This window comes from Molothrus ater, chromosome 26, assembly GCF_012460135.2.
Source record: "Molothrus ater isolate BHLD 08-10-18 breed brown headed cowbird chromosome 26, BPBGC_Mater_1.1, whole genome shotgun sequence".
Classification (NCBI taxonomy): domain Eukaryota; kingdom Metazoa; phylum Chordata; class Aves; order Passeriformes; family Icteridae; genus Molothrus; species Molothrus ater.
The window spans coordinates 4,646,949-4,667,241 of NC_050503.2; the positions used below are offsets into that span (position 1 = coordinate 4,646,949).

Here is a 20,293-nt window from a genome sequence, read left to right on the forward strand (position 1 = left end):
TTCCCAGTTCCCAGCTCCCAGTTCCCAGTTCCCAGTTCCCAGTTCCCAGCTCCCAGTTCCCAGTTCCCAGTTCCCAGCTCCCAGTTCCCAGTTCCCAGTTCCCAGCTCCCAGTTCCCAGTTCCCAGCTCCCAGCTCCCAGTTCCCAGTTCCCAGCTCCCAGCTCCCAGCTCCCAGCTCCCAGCTCCCAGTTCCCAGCTCCCAGCTCCCAGTTCCCAGCTCCCAGCTCCCAGCTCCCAGCTCCCAGCTCCCAGCTCCCAGTTCCCAGCTCCCAGTTCCCAACTCCCAGTTCCCAGCTCCCAACTCCCAGTTCCCAGCTCTCAGCTCCCAGTTCCCAGTTCCCAGTTCCCAGCTCCCAGTTCCCAACTCCCAGCTCCCAGTTCCCAGCTCCCAACTCCCAGTTCCCAGCTCTCAGCTCCCAGTTCCCAGTTCCCAGCTCCCAGCTCCCAGTTCCCAACTCCCAGCTCCCAGTTCCCACTCCAGGCTGGCCCAGCTCTCTCCAGGTGCATCCCAGAGCTGCCCTGCACTCACCAACCCTGCCTGGGGGTGCCTGGGTCAGTGCTCTGCACAGCCATTCCCACAGCACTGCACCTCCCACTGCACTCCCCACCACCCAGAGCTCTGCCACAGCTCTGCCAGCGACTGCTCCTGTTAATTAGTTTGCTAATTCTTTATTTTATAAACCTTTCAAAGGTCCTTGGCATTTCACGATTAAACCACTGCCGAATCCATCTGTGGCAGTCTGGGGGTCTGAGTTCCTTACCCTTCCTAATGAAGGAGCTTTGAGTCACTGTAAGTGTTAAAGACATTTTCCACACAAGGCTGAGTGTAAATCACTCCCTGCATCACCAATCTGCAAAGTTTCCAAAAGAACGGGGAACTCAAAACCATCTTGGAAGAACATTATCCCCAGAGCTCAGCACATTAAACCAAATTGTTCACTGCTTCACTGTTAATTACTGGAAATAAGCAGTTTATGTTCTGCTCTACAAGTCTAAGTCTCCTCCTCAGTTCTCCCTCCCTTTGAAGATTTTCTGACTCTTGGGTTACCTGAAGGATAAAAGGAATTTGGAGTAAAATGTTAATGGCTGAGTTTACATCTCAGATTTTAAATGTTGCCCATAACATATTTGTCAGACAATGTGGAAATTTTATTGTGTTTTATTAATCCCTTTTTTGAGATGATGAGTGCTGCGTGTGTGGCTCTGTCACGTTTCATATGAGGGTTACCCTCTAAAAAGTGTTTATTTACAAGACATGAATCAAAACCCACATTTCTTCAAATTTCAGTCGAGGCACATCAGGTGACAGAGCAGGATTTATGAAATCAGTGAGAGCAGCAGCCTAATCCAGAGTGACAGATGGAGAGAAGAAAGGGAATGGCTGTCGTGTGCTGTCACCTTGGCTCCTCTAGGATGGATCCAGGGGGACACAAGGCATTCAGGATGGCTCCCACATTGCAAACAACTTGTCTGGGCTGAATCTTTGTGTAAAATGTGCATTGCCTTAATTTACATGCTCACTGTTCCTGCTGCAGCCTGCAGCTCATCCTGCACATCATTCCCTGGAAAAGCCTGGGGTGCAGAGAGCTGCCTCTATTCCCTGCTGGGGAGGGAAGAATCTGTTTGATCAGATTTTGCCCAGCAGAGCTGGAAATCACTCCCCAAGAAATGCCAGCTTCCACAAGAGCTGCTCCTGCTCCACCAGCCAAGTCCCCAAACAGCATCCAACAAGTCAAAGCAGTGAGAAGAATCTGCCTAATGAGGATCCTCCAGCTCTGAGCTGGTTCCAAGGTCTCACACCAAAACAAGATAACAAGTCTCAGCTGCCTCTGCACACTTAACTGCCATGTTACACACTTGGAAGGCATCAAATGCATCCTCCTTGGTGAGGAAAGGAGCTCTGTGAGCTCAGGAGAAGCCTTTCCTGCAGGAGGGAAAGGCAGGAAAAGGCTCTAAAATCAATGGCTGCACTCCTGAAGGAGGGTGAATGGGAAAGATAATGTCCTTTGGAATGAGGAGCTGTGAGCAGAGACTGCCAGCTACACCCACTGACCAGCACACAAAAGCTCCTTCCTGGGGCATTGTCCATATTCTGAGTAATGTGGAAAAGGCCTCAAAGTGGGGAATACACCACAAAACAGAGTGAGAGGTAAGAATCTTTTCTTTCCCCTTGGTCCACACTGTTGGAGACTGGAATGTGGGGAAAGAAGAATCAGTTAAACACCGAAAAACATTTTAATTCTCATTTCTGCATCTGCCAAGGAAAGCTGGACCCCAACACTGATGTGAATTAGGAGACAAGCAAAAGGTTAGAATTGGCTTTCTTCACACACATGGGAGCAGATCTGACCTTCACTGCCTCCAAGGACCAGCTCTCATCCCACTGCAATATCCAAGACAGAGCTTTGCCTTTAAGTTATTATTTTCTGCAAACTCTTTTTTTCCCTTTGCCCAAAATGCTGCCTCATTCTGCAGCCAGCAAAATATTTTCTTGAGTGAAAAAAGGGTGGGAGGTGAGAAGTGACACCTCCCACGGAGGAGTTTTGTTTCCAGCTGGGTTATCAAAACGGGAACACGCTGCATTTCCTACCAGCTACATGTAACACAGAGTTTCAGGCCACCCAGTTTTGTCAAGAGGCTGCAGCAATTCCCTGGCTCAGACAGGACCTGCCCAGGTCCCTGGTGCTGCTCACTCACCCTCGTCACTCGAGGTCTCCTGTTTGACCACGGACAGCGGCGAGCGCGTCGGGGGCTTGCCCAGAGGGTGCCGACGGCTCTTCTTGATCTCCATCTTCATCTTGGAGAAGGCAGAAGCAGCCTGGAAGGAAGCACAACAAGCTGGATGGGCACCCCAAAGGAAGGAACAGGACAAGAGAGTCAGAGCCCCTGTCAAAGAGAGTTCTCGGATTCACACAGAAAACTTTTCTCTGCCTTTTGGCTGAACCACTGAAGCCTTCCGAGCCAATTCCTGGAGCAGATAAAAGCCAACACCAGCTCTTAAGAAGTTGGGTAAACTACAGAGTTTTCTTCAAATCAGGACAGCCTCAAAACATCTGCAAGCTGCCAATTCCATCAGCTTGTGAAAAGTCTGCTCAACCACATACACAGCTGGGAACTCCACGGAAATCACGACTCATGGAGTCCCAGACTGGTTTGGGTTGGCAGGGACCCAAAAGACCATGCAGTTCCAACCCTGCCACGGGGCTGTAGACCTCTAGACCAGGTGGTGCTTGCACCCAGCCTGGCCTTGGGGCTGTCCTCACACTGGTCACCGCAGCCTGCGAGCCACTGACTGTCACAGTCACATTTTCTGGAAAAATCCCTTCGCCCAGGATTTCCGCTCCTGGGAAGCTGAGAAGCCTCAGAGAAAAAGGAAAACAATAATTATCTCAATGCTTCTCCTGTGTTTTGCTGCTTTGGAATGTCATTGGACATTGTTTACCAACAGGTGATTGTTTCATTGGTTTCATGTGAATTGTTTTGACTTATTGGCCAATCATGGCCAAGCTGTGTCGGGGCTCTGGAAGGAGTCACAAGTTTTCATTATTATCTTGTTAGCATTGTGTAAGTATCCTTTCTGTATTCTTTAATATAGTACTCTTTACTATAATATAGTATCATAAAATAATAAATCAGTCTTCAAGAATATGAATATATATTCAAGAATTCTCTCCCCAACAGCACCACAAATGCCATTCACCAGCTTTACTGACTTCTAAAGGGTAATTTGACAGCAGCTGGCACTGAGAACTGTGCTTGAAAGTTTTTGCTCATTAAGATGAACAAACCAGCTTGCAAGTGAATCTATGGAGTCAGACTGATCATTCCTTCCTGCCACAAGAACTGACCTCGGCGGCGAGCTCGGCGCGCTCGGCCTCGGCGCTGTCCTGCTCCTTGCCGGGGCCCTGCTGGCGCCAGCCCAGCCCCTTCTGCGTGGCGAACTGCTCGAAGGCCTGCTGGCAGGACATGTGCTCCTTGTCAAACACCACCTTCTTGCTGCGGGGCACCACGTACAGCATGGGGATGATGGGCCGCGGCCTGAAGTCGTCCTCCTCGGCCGGCACCTCCGAGGGCTGCACCACGTTCAGGGGGGCCGCGGGCCGGGCCTGCTCCGGGCCCGGGGCTGGGGAGGGTCCCGGGGGCCGTGCTGGGCCCGGCCCGGCCTCGGGGGGCGGCTGCGGGGCCGGGACGGGCCCTGGGACAGGCCCCGGGGGCTGAGGGGGGAACAGCTGCTTCTTCTTGCGCTCGCCCTTGGCCTTCGGGGGCCGCGCCTTGGCCTTGCACTCCCCTGTGGAGAGAAAGGCGACACTGAGCCCCCAAATTCTGGGAATGCAGCACTGCCCTCCCTTCCCAGAGCCCTGTGCTGGGCTAGCATGTTCCATCATGGAATTCAGCATTTCCCTCCCTCCTCAGAGCTCCACTCTGGGCTAGCACGTTCCATCATGGAATTACTGCTTTCTCTTCCCAGAGCTCTGTGGTGGGCTAGCACATTCCACCATGGAATTCAGCATTTCCCTCCCTTCCCAGAGCTCTGCTGGGCCAGCACATTCCACCATGAAATTACTGCTTTCCCTTCCCAGAGCTCCGTGCTGGGCTAGCACATTCCACCATGGAATTGCTGCTTTCCCTTCTCAGAGCTCCACTCTGGGCTAGCACATTCCACCATGGAATTGCTGCTTTCCCTTCTCAGAGCTCCACTCTGGGCTAGCACATTCCACCATGGAATTGCTGCTTTCCCTTCTCAGAGCTCCACTCTGGGCTAGCACATTCCACCATGGAACTGCTGCTTTCCCTTCTCAGAGCTCCACTCTGGGCTAGCACATTCCACCATGGAATTACTGCTTTCCCTTCTCAGAGCTCCACTCTGGGCTAGCACATTCCACCATGGAACTGCTGCTTTCCCTTCTCAGAGCTCCACTCTGGGCTAGCACATTCCACCATGGAACTGCTGCTTTCCAACGGGTGCTCTGAAAGCTGCATGCACCCAGCTGTGCCTCAGCAATGACCTAGAGAAGCCACTTCAGAAAGAAAATACTTGTGTCATTTCTATGGACTATTAAATTCCTGACTGGAACACAAAGGCTGCTAAAACCAACGTTTCCTAGAGGGAAAATATCTAAATCCCTAGGAAACTGGACAGTGTGCCAAAAACCCTGTAATATGTCACATTAGCCATGACTCTGTGCTTCAGGTTTTTTGTCCTCCAAAGTCAGAGGCACAAAACCATCCACTGGGGTGCAGGAATGAAATATTTTTGTACCATTAATAAAATAAATATTTTTAAAAGTTTTTTTTTATCTTTATGCCTTCCTTTTCTAATCTCTGTTTTTCTGTATATTCACATTAGCACAGAAATACACGTGTACATATGTATTCCTGTGCTATATTTGAATAAATGTGTACATAAATAAAGACATACATCAGGAGGTGTGCTCAGATTTTTTTTTTGCTGATAAGGAGGTGCAATCAAAAGAGTTTGGAGACCCCCATTCTATATCAGTAGTTTGCTGCTCCCTGTGTTTGCAAGCACAGCTCTTATCTGGGTATTACTGCGTGTCAATGCACCCAACAGCCCCAGGAAATGAAGAACTGAAAACAAGATACCTGAATCATTATTACCCAAAGATTTCTGCTATCAAGCTCTTTAAAAAACGCTTTTAAAGCATAAATCAGGTGCAGCACGGAGCTCAGCTGGATCCTGAGATATCCTTTACTCACACCCATGTCCTTGTTTCTCCCAGCTCACTGTCACTCAGTTTATCTGCACAGCCCTCATGGATGTGACAACACTTCTTGAGCAGATAAACATCTCAGCATTGTCACCAGAGGCAGAACTGCCCTGTAAAAGTCTTCCCCACCTCTCTTCCCTGTGAAGGGATTCACACACTCCCATTTTACAGCAGGGATTAAAATTCCTGCTCTCCACTGAGGGGGAGTCTCCAGGTTGGGATGATCAGGGACAGCCTGCTCACCCCAGGGAAGAAGTTTCACCAACCCAAACCCATCCAGACCCCTCCACTTCAGGCTACACCAAACCTGACCAGCCCAACCCATGAATGGAAAACCAGAATAACCATCACACAATAGAGGTTTCTGCATGAAGAAGGGTGAATAATCCCACAACAGGATAAAGTGCCAAAATCCCTGCTGAAATCCCCTAGGGATCACCTTAACCCCAGCATTCCACAGAAGTCTGATCACTTTATTTACAATTTACACTAACTTATAAAAATGGGAACAAGTCCAGCTCAAATAATTATAGTTGTACTCATGTAGGCAGTCCCTCAGATAAACTGGTTTGTTCTATCACAGAGAAAGGAATATTGAATTTCCTTAGAGAAACAAACATATTGAATGAAAGGCAAATTGGATTTCTCCCCAGTTGCACAAAACCAGATCATATTTACTCTCTATACACTCCAAGAATTCTCTCCCCAACAGCACCACAAATGCCATTCACCAGCTTTATTGACTTCTAAAGGGTAATTTGACAGCAGCTGGCACTGAGAACTGTGCTTGAAAGTTTTTGCATTAAGATGAACAAACCAGTTTGCAAGTGAATCTATGGAATCAGAAGCCAGGAAAAAGGGAGGAAAAATTCCAAGTGCCTATCTGGCTATCCTGAACACTTCCAGGAAGGAAAAGGATCTGAAGGCACACATGCACAGGCAGGTTCAGAGAGGAATGTCTTTCCTGTCCTTCCACTGCAGGATGGCAGCTGTGGGTGGGACATGAGGAACTGCAGGTGACAAAAGGTGACACAAGGTGACACAAGGTGACACAAGGAACAGGAGTGGCAATGCTGCCTGCCCAGGGACAATCTGAATCCTCAACAGAGCTCAGGAAAGTGGGGAGCAGCTGAGGGAGCTGGGAAGGGGCTCAGCCTGGAGAAAAGGAGGCTCAGGGGGATCTTGTGGCTCTGCACAGCTCCTGACAGGAGGGGACAGCCAGGGGACAACAGGCTCTGCCCCCAGGGGACACCAGGACAAGAGGGAACAGCCTCACACTGCACCAGGGGAGGGTCAGGCTGGACACCTGCAGGAATTCCTCCCTGGAAAGGCTGGGGAGGGCTTGGAAGGAGCTGCCAGGGAGGTTTGGAGCCCCCAGGCCTGGAGGTGGCACTCAGGTTTGCAGTTCCCCTGCTGCCTCACAGGGGGATTTCTGCTGCTCAGCACCCCCAGACAAGGGCAAAGCCTCAACACTCTCCTTCCTAACGTCCCAAGACAACCTGCTAAAATTCTAAATATATTAATAGCAACATAATAAATTATGAATATAAAGCTGAGTCATAAAAACCAAAAGTAAACACCATAAGGGATCTGGGTCAGAAATCCTGAAAACCTCGAGTTATAAATACTCAGCTTGTCCAAATAACCAACACAAAGCACCAGACCTACTTTGGAACCATGACTACTTTGAAATCTCATTCTTTCTCCTTCTCAAGGTCATGTCTTCTGGTGTAATAGAAAATGAAGTCAAATTAAAACCAGGGCAATAAAGAAAGGAAGTGCAGGAGGGGGTGGGAGCAGCATTACCACAAGCAGGGCCATCCAAACAGATGCTGTTTTCTTCTTCAAGATGAAGCCCTAAGACACTGGTGAGAGGCAATGCAGACAGCAGGATGTGGAAAACTAGAGAAGCCATTGGGATTTAATTGCTGTATTGCAGTGGGAAAGCTGAACATTTGCAAGCAGCCACACCAAGCTGGAGTTTGCTCCAGTGGCACTTCTGCAATGGTGCTGAAAATAAGCTTCTCCCTCCTGAGCCAACAGTTACAGAGCTCTTCAGAAGTAGTGGAAGTGTATGATTTGGAAGCCATTCAGCTAGAACAGAGTTTTTATTATTCCTTGGCCATTCTAATGATCTCAGATCTGTCCTTGTCACTTATCTCTCGTCTCCGAAGAAAAATCAGCATTTTTGGGCCATTTCTTACAAGCATCAAGTGTTAAACTTGTACAAGAGCTAAGAGCAGACAATTTAACACACTGCTGATGCTCTCAAGCTTAGGGCAATAGAAATTAAGTATCTGCACTGTGCAACAATGGTTTTCCAACTCCTTATTTCCCATGAAAAGAGAAAATACACTGTCTAGCTGAGAGACTGAACAAAGCCCTCAATCCTCTTCCCAGAGCTTCCACAGATTTCCTTTATGATCCTTATTGAGGCTCTCTAAACAGTTTGCAGCATCAGTTTCTCCAAATGCTAAACAAATAATGGATATATACAATAGATGTAAATTAATTCCCTGTAAGCAGTGCTGGAGAAGCCTCGAAGAGGGAGTGAGTGTGTCACAGACATAAAAACCACTTCTCCACACACCAGGGGGGGAAAAGCAGCTTTTTCCCAGCAAGAACTCCGACCTTTTCTACACAGCCAAGAACAGGGTAGCACAGAAAGAGCCCCCTGCACAAAGGGGACTGGATGTGCAGAAGGAATCCCAAAGGACTGGGAGTTGTCGTGGCCTGGTTTTATTTTCAGCAAAGGTTTTATATTTCATGCAGAGGAAGCTGCAAAGCTTCCCTGCCCCAGCTAAACTTGAAGAAACCCAAGTGGGACTGGTGCAGCAGCTGAGGATCCCACCCAAACTGAGCTCTCTGGATTCAGTCTCTGAAAAATGGCAACAAAGGGAGGGGAAGAGGAAAGATGAATTGCACAAGGCACTGCACAAATCATTCTTTTTCAGAGCAGGACATAAAACTACTAAAATCTATTTGTTTCTCTATGAAATAATTTAAAATATTCCTCACATAATATATATTTTTTACAATCCTGTAATAGTTTGAGCCTATAGAATTTTCAAGCCCTGCCAAAAAAGCTATTTGGATTGAATCCTTAAAGGGAGGGAAAAATCAATTGCTGCTGTGAGTGATGACATATTTCAGTGAGTTTTTAATATTGGGGAAAACTCTGCTGATATTTCAACAGAAATCAACAGCAGCAGACAAGTTATTCACAGAGGTGTTTCAGAGCTCACCCCAGCCCCTCACTGCTCTGGCCTCACCTTCTCCCTCCATCCCTTTGCTTCTCTCCTCTTCCTCCAGATCTGGCCCTCTTTTCAGCTCCTCTTTTACTTTCACATCTTCCAAGGCAGTTTCAATAGCCATGACATCCCCAAGAGACTTCTGATCCTCTGTTTTGTGTCTTCTGGGTTGACTCCTTTTTCTGTGAGACCTGAAAGTACAGAAGTGTGATTTGACATAAAAGAACAGCCTTCAAAATAGCAAACCAGCACTGACTTAAAAAGCTGAATAAAAAACAAAAGGATCTTCTTTGGAGAGAAAACACAAGGTAGTTAAAATAGCTACAGGGCAAAAGAGATATCTGAAAAGGAGCAGATGAACCTTGCATAACACAACATTTAAGATCCATTCACAGCAGCCATTAATTGTCTGGGTTTCCTGAAGAGCTTTTTCCTACCATTACTAATGTAAGCTCACAAGCTGCAGTTAAAGTGATTTTAATTGTGTTTTCAATCTATTTTGCTTGTATTTCAAAATACAGATGAAAACTTGTTTAAATCTCTCTTTCATCCTCTGCCTCCATTCCATTATTTCTTTTCATTCTGTCCGTGCCTCCCTTTGGCAAACTGCTGGAAGTCTGCAAAACATCATCTTCCAGCTCTGAGACATTACCCAGCACTGCCAGTTCCCAAAAACACACTATAATGAATGCTCACAGCACAATCAATAGGCAGTCTATGATTTTTCAGCAGTAAATTCAGAAGGTCCAAGTCCTTGAAGAAATCTAACTAAAAAATATGCATATTAATAAGAACAGACAAATACTAACGAGGCAATAGCAATGCTGTTCATTCTTTTTAAAGCCAATGCCACTAAAGCAAAGATTACAGGAGCCACAATGCAAAGAAAAATGGAAATTCGGAAGCCAGGACAAGATTTTTGGGCTGGGAACTGTACCCTGACAGACACTCCCCACTGCTCAAGAGGGACAGGGAGGGAAAATTGGAAGAACAAGAGTCAGAAACTTGAAAGTCAAGACAAATGCAGTTTAGTAGGTGAATAAAAGAATTAAGGAGGAAAGAAGCCCAGGAAGTCCACTCACCACCTCCCCAGGCAGAGCAATGCCCAGCCAGTCCCCAAAAAAGGCACCTGAGAAGCCAAAGCCCTCCTTCCTCCTCTCCCCCCGTTTTTATTGCTCCCCATAACATTTTATGGCACAGAATTTCCCCTTGGCCACTCAGGGCCAGCTGGGTCCCCTCCCCAGCTCTCACCCACCCCCAGGGTCCCTCTGGGCCAGAGGGGGACAAGATGAAGCCTTGACACTGTGCAAGCAACAGCCAAAACTTCAGAGCCCCAAACCCCAGTCACTCCATCCCAGCCAGCCCCAGCACAGGGCTTTACAAAATCTGCAGAATTGCTACTTGAATTTCAGGTTTAAATCTAACAAGCTCTCCTTTTCCAAAAGGACTGATTCAGAAACTTGTGATTTTTTCCCCATTTTCAGCATGTAGGCACTTCTTCTTTGGTTGAAAGCTGCATTTTCCTTATGGCCTCACATCCATCATCGTGTGACAAAGACTAAAACACACTTTACTCATCAGTCCCAAAGTCTAGAAAAGCTAAAAAGCAGCTCCTGATCCTCAGAGCCCAGAAAACTCAGCTGCTAATTACATTTGGAGCACAACAGACTTAAGAGCCCTTAATCAGCCTTTAAACTGACAAAGAAGGGAGAAAAAAAATTCAACCTGAGCTGAATGATGAATAGAAAAGCAAGTTGATCCATATGCACGGGGAGCTCTAATTGCCAGACTCTGAGCAGATGGTGGCCCTCCAAGAGGAGCTGGTGCCTTCACACCTGCAGGACAGCCACCAGCAGGAACAGGGGCTGAGCCCAGAGGGACCAGCTCTGCTCTTCAGCCATACTGCAAGAACGAACACACCACCTTCCCTGGGAGGGGAGGGCAGGGTGGGAGGTGAAGATAAAGCTGTAAGACTTTGCCACTGCAGCTGGAATGTTCTGTAGCCGAAGGAGGAGTTGAGTCGAGCGTTGCAGGCTGGTTTTAGCAAAGTGTGTTTTACTCCTGTGGTGTGGAAGTGCCAGGCAAAAATTACAGCACAGAGCTTTGTACTCACAGGAGAGAAAAAAAAAGATCTGTTTTGCAGTGCTCTTCTCACTCAGGGGTTGTGGGGGAGAGAGGCAGAAAGCTCAGCATTTAAAGAAAGTGCTTCCAGAACTGCAGGCTGAAGGCTGAGCACTTCCAGAAGTGAAGCTGTTCTGTGTCTGACAAATTCACACACCAGAAATGAAATGGGAACTGGACTAAAACAGTCTCTTGCTGAAGCCATAAAGTAAACAAAGTTGGGTTTTTTAAGGTAACCAAGTCTGACTGACCTTAGAGAAGAAATAACACCTCTCTGCAGAGTTTAAAAGCTCCATTTTTCCAAGAGAACTGACAAAAAAGCACCGTTTGTACTCTTTGAAGAACAGACCACAAAGTGACTTAAATTAAGTAGCTACAACTGTGAAGGTTTGGGCAGAGGTGAATCCCATCCCTCCATCCTGCTGAGAAAAGTCAGGCTTCAAGTAAAACCATGTCTTGGAAAGACATAAGCACAGGAGAAAGTACAGCTAAGGAGTATTGAACAGCTTCAAAACTGCTTCAGGATAATGCTGCAATAATCCAGGAAACGCTGAACAGATAAGCAAAAAAAGCACCTGGATCTTTTGCAATAGGCTCAGGCTGAGACAGAGGCTTCTCTGCTGGGTAATAGGCTCAGGGAGGGAAAATAATCCTTGGTGTTCATACAGCACCTTCCAGTGTGCACACCAGCCACATCAGGAACCTGAACAGTCTCAAAACAGCAGCAGCACTTCCACCAGTGGGCAGTTGCCTTACCCCACCCCCAGGTACACCACACACCCCTGCCAGCCCAGGAGAGCAGCCCAAGAGGGAGAACCACAGGAGCCATGAGGCAGTTGAGGTTCTCCAGTGATGGAGATCACAGAAATCCAAACCAAGATGAAACCTGAGGAGCCTCAAGGCTTGAAGATTTCCTGGGGGCTTTCACAAAATGAAGAAAAGAGTCCCAGGGCTGCTGTTTAAGGAATTGCCAGGAAAAAGAATGAAGGGGTTGATGTTGCTGAGGGAAGTCACATACCGGTGTTTGTTGTCCTCTTCCTCATCTCCTATCCTATAAAGCAAGATTCCAACAGGAAAAGGTTAGCATGCCAAATTTTCAATTCAAGCATGCTGTAACACACAAAAATCACAGACTTGTAGAAAATTAATACAAAGATCAAAGGAAGCACAGAAAGGCATGCATAAAATCCCCTTTGCAACCGATGGGCTTTTTTAAACTCCTGCTTTCTGATCAGTGAAGCTCTAAATGTTCACTATAGATTTTTTTTTTTTGTCTTCCAGGATAAGAGATGAGATGTGAGGAAGCACAAAGTGTCCCACTTTGAAAAGCATGTGCTTTTATAACATGGGAAGGAAACAGCACCACGAGGGACACATTCCCCCAGACAAATGGCACGAGGAACTGTATGAAAAGAACAAAGGCAGAAAATAAAAGAGTTTGAACCATCTCCAGTGGAGAAGTGCAGCATTTACAAGCGGAGCAGTTGAACTCCAGGCAGGGCTCAGCCCCTCTCTGGCCTTACCTGCGGAGCAGCTTTGCCTTCAGCTCTGCCTTGGTCTCGTTCCAGGCGTCCAGCTCGGGGCTGCTCAGGGCCGTGGGCTTCATGTGGTCCAGCACTGCACTGTCCTTGCCCTGCTTCCAGAGCTCGTAGCGTTCTGGCTGCAGCACCCTGACAAACACGTCCATGGAGATCTTCACCATGTCCTTGCGGCACGTGCACTGCAAGAGAGCCCACACGGTGACAGGAAATGGCATTTCCCAGAGGAAAAGCAGCTCTCCCCACGCTGCCTGCTCCTGGAACGCCAGCTGCCACCCCAACACTCTCCAAGGCTAGTGGAAAACTCTTTCCCAAGGATTTTGTTCTCCCTTTTAAGCCCCTCAACAAGCCAAAGCCTCCTGGGGGTGGCAGTGCTCGAGTTCTGTGCTGCAGGCATTCGACACAATCACTGTGTCCGGTCCAGCCCAGGTCAGAGCCTGCCCTCGAGCCCATTTCCCTCCATCAGCCTCTCTCTGGCAGAGTTTTCCAGGCTGAAAAGATATTATTGGTACCAACTTCATAACTCAGAAAAGCCTTACAGGAACCAAAGCCTGACCTAGAGCACAGGGCAGTTAAACCTCATAATGATACATCCTGACATGGCACAGCAATCCTGCACAAAAGGGAAGAAATAAAAACCCTGCAGTAACCATAACCTGCATCCAAAGCATTAAGTGGGAGAAAATGTGCTTTATTCATTTCAGCTGGCATATGCTCATTAAAACTAACCTGGAGTTACACCCCTGCCATTGCACAGAGAGGACTCACAGGTGGTTTTCCTTGGATGAATCCCTTTGCTGTGATGGATCAACAGATTGAGTGCAGCAAAGGGATTCTTACCCTGGGCACTGATGTCAGTCTCAAAGACTCAGCCTTTAGAAACTCCATCAGAAGAAGGCAGAGCATGGAAAAGGACCCAGGAACCCCCAGGTGCCTCTGGGGGCTGCAGCCACAGCTCTCCTGGGGGTTCTGCTCTAAGGTGCAAAGCTTTGCTTGCACTAAATTGCTTTTCAACTCCAAGCTGGGGCTGAGGTAATTGGAGCCACTTTGCAGGATTGGTTTGGGGTTTTTTCCACCTTTCCTTCATATCTTTTCAATACCATTCTATCCATGCTTTTGGCAGAAGTGTCTGAAATTAAACCTGCTTCTCCCCTTTCTCCCTTCCCTCTTCACCACCAGCACTAAATATTTATGGCCATAGTTGAGAATTCACTGAGAGAGGGAGAGAGAAGATTTCTTCTGCACAGTTCTCCACCATCCCACATCCTCCAGCTCCTGTTTCTCACTGTGCAGGGGCTGGGGCAGTGCTGGTAACCCCAGTGTGCTGAGTGGGAAGGAGCATTTATGGACAGGCACTTTCAGGAAAACTCCATTTAATGAAGAACAGCTGAGGCCAGAGAGGCTGGAAATGCAATTTGGCCACAGCATGGCAGGAACACAGATGGCACCCAAGCTTCCAACCCCAGCCCAGGCAGGAGCTTCCCACAGCACCTCCACCAGTGCTGGCCTGAGGGATTGAGCAGATTTTCCTTCAGAAAGTTTAAAAGCACCTGTGCAGAGCTCAAAGAGGAACACAAAAGAGCATCCCCAGCACAGCTCTGGGGATTACCCTCCTCAGAGGCTGAAAAATGGCTTCAAAGGGGAGCTCTGCCTTAGGTGATGCTGAGCTGGACCCAAGGGGTGCAGCACAGACACCCCCACACCTTCAAATCTGCCAGCACAGCCCAAGGCACTCAGGGCCAGGGTCTGCAGAGCAGTTTCCAGCCCCCAGCAGCCCCAGAGGCTCCCCCAGCCCCTGGGCAGAGCTGGAGAAGCCCAGGCTGAGCTCTGGGGACGCTGCTGGGCTGGACTCAGCCCTGGCACTGTGGCCTCCACACCCCCCAGCAGCCAAGCTCCTTTTTGTCCACAAATCTACCATGATGGATGTTTATATTTCAATTTTAATTTAATTCCATTGCTTTCACAGCAGCCAGCATGAATAATTTACAAAGCCCTCCTCCTCTGGGGCTCCTTCTGGAGCGTGCAGCGCTGTTTCCTCAGCTGCTGCAGTTGTGTCACAGCCACATCCCCAGCATGGCCAGGACATTGTTCCACAGCCTCCCCTCAGACAGCACTGGGATCCTGCTGATGCTTCCAACACAGCTGGAAAAGGGAATGTTCTGTGTGTGTGAGAGAGCTGGAGAGGGAGAATGGGGGAGGCCAGGAGGAGGGTGAGGCTACAGAAGGGTGAGGAATGGCCTTTGCCATCGATTCCCTGCTCTGCTCCATTCCAGCAGGACAAAAGCAGCAAGGTTGTTTCCTGGCAATGATCTCCAGTCCCACACCCTGCCTCCCCCCTTCCACACACACAGAGCTGTATTTCTTTCAAAGTGTTTCACTGTGGTCATAAACACATGGATTTCCTAAAAGACATTATGCCTACACCCCCATCTCTGTCCCTCCCCATCCCAATTTCTGCTGAATATATCCTCCCAAATTCCCTCCAATTCTAACACTTTTCTATTCCACTATTATTAAACTTTATAGAAAAAAAAAAACCCAAACAAAAAAGAAAAAAAAACCCTAACATATCTACACTAAAACACCAGCACTGAGGAGAGATCTGAAACCTCATTTCCTTTACATGAGACAAAACTGAACCACGAAGCTCCAGTCTGGGAATTCACAGAATTCCTGTGGATCAATAGCCCTGAGAAGGATTTCGGGGTGATGTGATCACCCAAAGCACAGGACTGAAGGGCAACACAAACATTTGGTCCAAATGGCAGGTGAGAAATTCCAGGAACTCTGAGATCCCACCCAGCTCCTTCCCCTCTCCCCTCCATCCCTCAGCCCTGGGAGCAGCAGGGCTGGCAGAGCCACAGATCAAACAGAGGAATAAACAACAGAATATTCACAAAAACAACAGAATATTCACAACTGGCATCTCCAAGGACCCTCTGCAAGTCCTGAAAATGGGAGTGGAAAAAACCAAACAAAAATCAACAGCTTTAGGGTTCAGTTCTGTGCCCTTGGTTACAGGGGAGCTGAGACCCAAAAGAGCAACAAGAGAGGAGTTTCCATATTCACCAAATCTGCAGGAACTTCACTTTTTCCACCCTCTGAAGGCTTTTCCCAGCCTCACCTCTCCTTTTCCATAAGTCAATGGCTTTATTAACTATAAGCACATGGAAAAATACTGTAAGGAAATGCACAATTAAACCTTTTTCCAGCCTAAAACCTCAACATTCTTCCTTTCCTCATTATTTTATTATCTGCAACTCTAATTTGGAGCCTGTGGTAAAACATGTGACCACACCAGGAGCCCTGTCCCATCAATTCTAACTCCAAGACTGATAGGGGGGAATTTGTGGCTACGGAATGTACAGCCATTATCTTATTTGCAGTATTTTTAAACATAAGAACACAAATAAGTCTCTATAAAATAACAGTCAAATAAAATGACTGCCTCCTTGAAGTCATAAAATCAAACGATTTATGGAAAAGTGCAGACTCATTCAACTTCAACCTTCAGCAACAGTTTTTGGGAGGATATTTCCTTCAATTCCCAACTATTAACACTGAACTGAACCTCAGCAGTTCCACCACATAGGAAAGGTTAATGGAAAATAATCCTTTTCCTTATGCAGAAATAGTCACCAAAATGGCATCTTTTAAGTGGCACCGCTGGTTTTCACGGACAAAACCCTTCATATTCAGATGAAAGCAGCTGGTAAGATCAGCTGAGCCTCCCACTTTCCCTAAATGGAAATCCATCCATCACAAAACCCAACATGCTCGAAATTGAAGCTCTTTCAGCTTTGAAATGCCAGACCAAGATCTTTGCTTAAAGCTTTTCTACCTGCTTTTCAATATAAATGAAGCCTAAAAGCAAGTTCCTGGGAAGGAGGGGTGGTTCTGGGAAAAGGCAGCAGAGGAACACAGACAACACCTCCCAGCTTCTCCCTGGGCAATCCCAGCACAGAATTTCAACTTTTGGGAGAAATTTCAGCTTTTGGGAGAAACAAGCCCCCAGGAAGCCAGGGCTGGCACCAGCAGCAGCAATGCAGCTTGTTCCCATATCACGGTGAGCTGCTGGGATCCAAGAGGACACCAAAAAACCCAGGCTGAGGCTCCAGGTTCCTTCTCCTTGCACTGAGGCAGCCCAAGAGGGCTCCTGAAAGATGAATGGCAGCAATTCTGTGAGTGAATGAGGATCCAGCTTGGAGGAGGAGGAGGAGGAGGAGGAAAAGCCCAAAGTGCACAGTTTGTGGGTTTAATGCTGGTGGTTGGAAGCTCGTGGGAAGGAAGATGAGCCCTGACCCCCCGTTTGCAGAGTAATTAGCGGTATCAACAACAACCCAGCTCATTAGCAAACCCACTGGAAACCTTTCCAGAGCCTCACAAACAAAACCATTAGGAAAAATTGCCATGGACTCCCCCCTGTCCTGGCTGCAGGGCACCATTCCTGCCTGCCTTGCTTCCCTGCCTGCCCCACAGCTCCCTGAGCATCCCTGGGGTGCAGGAGAGGGGCTGGGGGCACAGCCACCCCCTCCCCTCAGACACAGCATTTGTGGGGCACAGGAATGCTCTGGGAGCATTAGCCCAGAGCTGGGATAAAAAATGAAATAAATCAATGAGCTGGGATAAAAAATGAAATAAATCAATAAAATAAAAAATATTATTATATTAAAAATATACAATAATAAATAATAAATTAAAAAAACATTATCCCAGAGCTGGGATAAAAAATAAAATAAATCAATAAAATAAAAAATATTATTATATTAAAAATATACAAAAATAAATAATAAATAAATAAAAAACATTATCCCAGAGCTGGGATAAAAAATAAAATAAATCAATAAAATAAAAAAATTCTCATATTAAAAATATAAAATAATAAATAATAAATAAATAAAAAACATTATCCCAGAGCTGAGATAAAAAGTAAAATAAATCAATGAGCTGGGATAAAAAATAAAATAAATCAATAAAATAAAAAAATTCTCATATTAAAAATATAAAATAATAAATAAATAAAAAAAACATTATCCCAGAGCTGGGATAAAAAATAAAATAAATCAATAAAATTTAAAAAATATTCTCATATTAAAAATATAAAATAATAAATAATAAATAAATAAAAAAACATTATCCCAGAGCTGAGATAAAAAGTAAAATAAATCAATGAGCTGGGATAAAAAATAAAATAAATCAATAAAATAAAAAATATTCTCATATTAAAAATATAAAATAATAAATAATACATTTTAAAAAAACATTATCCTAGAGCTGGGATAAAAAATAAAATAAATCAATAAAATAAAAAATATTCTCATATTAAAAATATAAAATAATAAATAATAAATAAATAAAAAAACATTATCCCAGAGCTGGGATAAAAAAAATAAATCAATAAAATTTAAAAAATATTATCATATTAAAAATAAATCAATAATAAATAATAAATAAATAAAAAAACACTATCCCAAAGCTGGGATAAAAAAAATCCATAAAATAAAAAAATATTCCCATATTAAAAATATAAAATAATAAATAATAAATAAATAAATAAACACTATCCCAGAGCTGGGATAAAAAATAAAATAAATCAATAAAATAAAAAAGTTCTCATATTAAAAATATACAATAATAAATAATAAATTAAAAAAAAACATTATCCCAGAGCTGGGATAAAAAATAAAATAAATCAATAAAATAAAAAATATTCTCATATTAAAAATATAAAATAATAAATAATAAATTAAAAAAAAAAATTATCCTAGAGCTGGGATAAAAAATAAAATAAATCAATAAAATAAAAAAAATATTCTCATATTAAAAATATAAAATAATAAATAATACATTTAAAAAAACATTATCCTAGAGCTGGGATAAAAAATAAAATAAATCAATAAGTAACCCATGCCAAGACCCAGAAGGAGCTGGTGGCACTGAGCCCCCCAGGGCCATTCAGTGACCCCACCCAGCAGCACCCCCAGCACTGGAACCCTGGAAATCCCAGCAAATCCAGGATTGATTCTGCTCACAGAACCCCACTTTGGTTTTTCATTAACAAAAATCCTGCCCAGAACCTCCCAGCCAGAACTGCAGGAGAGGAGCTCGGAAAAGTGTTGATAAAACAAAGCTTCCAGACAGTTTCCAAAAAAATAACCATCCCCTTTCCACCTCAGCATAAATAAAAAAAGCTGTAAAAGTTCCTTTTTCTTGCACAGAATCAAGAGCATTAGGGGTGTTTACAAATAATACAAGAAAATAAGTATGAAGAAAGGTGGAAGAATTTGTTCAAGAGCAATTTTGAATCTGTCTGATGGAAATAAACCATGGAAATGTTATTCCATAATAGATTTCTTTAATGTATTCTGAGCTTAAAAGGTCTAATTAGAGTAAAAGAGCAATTTTGAACGTCTGACAAAAATAAACTATGGAAATGCTATTTCATAATAGATTTTTTATGTGTTCTAAGCTTAAAAGGTCTAATTAGAGTCAGTTGAGGCATAGACACAAAGTAATGCAAAAATACAGCTCTGATTTGCCTTATTTTGGGACCAATTTTGCAGTATTACCAAACAGGCTTCTGCAAAAACCTCACAAGTTTTATTTTCTTGGGAAATACAGACATATTGAAGGGAAAAAAAAAAAATCTACCAAAATGTGAATAGTAAGAAGAAAGCTTCAATTTCAGCTGGAAAATTATATGCTAGACAACATTAAATCACAGATATTCCAAGTGTAAATTTGAGATTATTTCTATATCATATATACAGTACAGAAAAAAGAAATGAGCAGAAGGTTTAGAAGCAACAAGCCACGTAAAGGATCCTGGGATGAAGTGAAAGCTGTTTTATTTCAAGCCCAAAATGCAGGACCTGGGCAGGAGGGGCAGCCTGACCCTATTTTATGTTGAGAGAGAGAATTCCAGCAGTTTTTCTGGAGTAAACAGGAGATAAAGGAAGGTGTGAAAGTGGCAGCCAGCAGGAGCCCAGACCTTCTCCAGGAGTGGCTGCACTTAACTGAAAGGAGAGTGCAGAGATTGTTGCACTCCCATCCATTTATTTTCAGTCCAGTTTGCCAAAGAAATAGAAAAGCTGAGGTGGGATTTGAATTTCTGCTAAAACTCTGAAAGGGTCTCTGAAGAGCAGGAGGCTCACAGGCCACTGTGACCACAGGGAGGGCACTTTCCTGAAGCCCCTGCTTTAAAAGGGTTGTTTGGGCAGAGACACAGCTGTTAAAATCCTCTGGTGGTGCCATCCAGGGGTTTTCAGAAACAAAAAGCCAGGCAGGAACTGCAGGCTCGTGGTGCAAAATAAAAAGAAATTTAATAAAAAAGATGGTAAGGAATGAAAATTTTATAATTTCCTGCCTTTCACTCAGCAGTTTTTTTCAACAACTAAACAGAAAAAAAAATATGACAAATGGAAGACAAATGGCTGAGGAACTCCAAGTACAGAGAACAAAGGGAAATATTTCTCCCTAATTCCTAAGCTCTGCCTATGCAGGCAAACATTAACTGTAGTATACACAAATAAACCCATCCCTCCTCAGCTGAATCAGGAATGCTGAAGTCCAAAGCAAATATTTGGATTACAGCTGACTCTGAAACATTGTGCCAGGATCTCCAAGGCTGTGAAACCCCCTCTGAACTCCCTCC

At 45.1% G+C, this 20,293-nt stretch overlaps 1 protein-coding gene across 2 annotated transcripts in view; it reads right to left on the reverse strand.

The window, feature by feature from the left end:
• Nucleotides 1-20,293, reverse strand: part of KDM4B (lysine demethylase 4B) — a 74,374-nt gene that overhangs the window by 18,090 nt on the left and 35,991 nt on the right. Inside the window, exons 9-13 of one of the 2 annotated variants that reach the window (XM_036399397.2) lie at nt 12,625-12,821; nt 12,120-12,152; nt 9,002-9,171; nt 3,849-4,288; nt 2,698-2,818 (exon numbers count right to left, since the gene is read on the reverse strand). In XM_036399397.2, coding sequence (XP_036255290.1) covers nt 2,698-2,818; nt 3,849-4,288; nt 9,002-9,171; nt 12,120-12,152; nt 12,625-12,821 — 961 coding nt within the window. The remainder of the gene's footprint in view (nt 1-2,697; nt 2,819-3,848; nt 4,289-9,001; nt 9,172-12,119; nt 12,153-12,624; nt 12,822-20,293) is intronic. The other variant, XM_054517360.1, reaches the window with a different exon arrangement.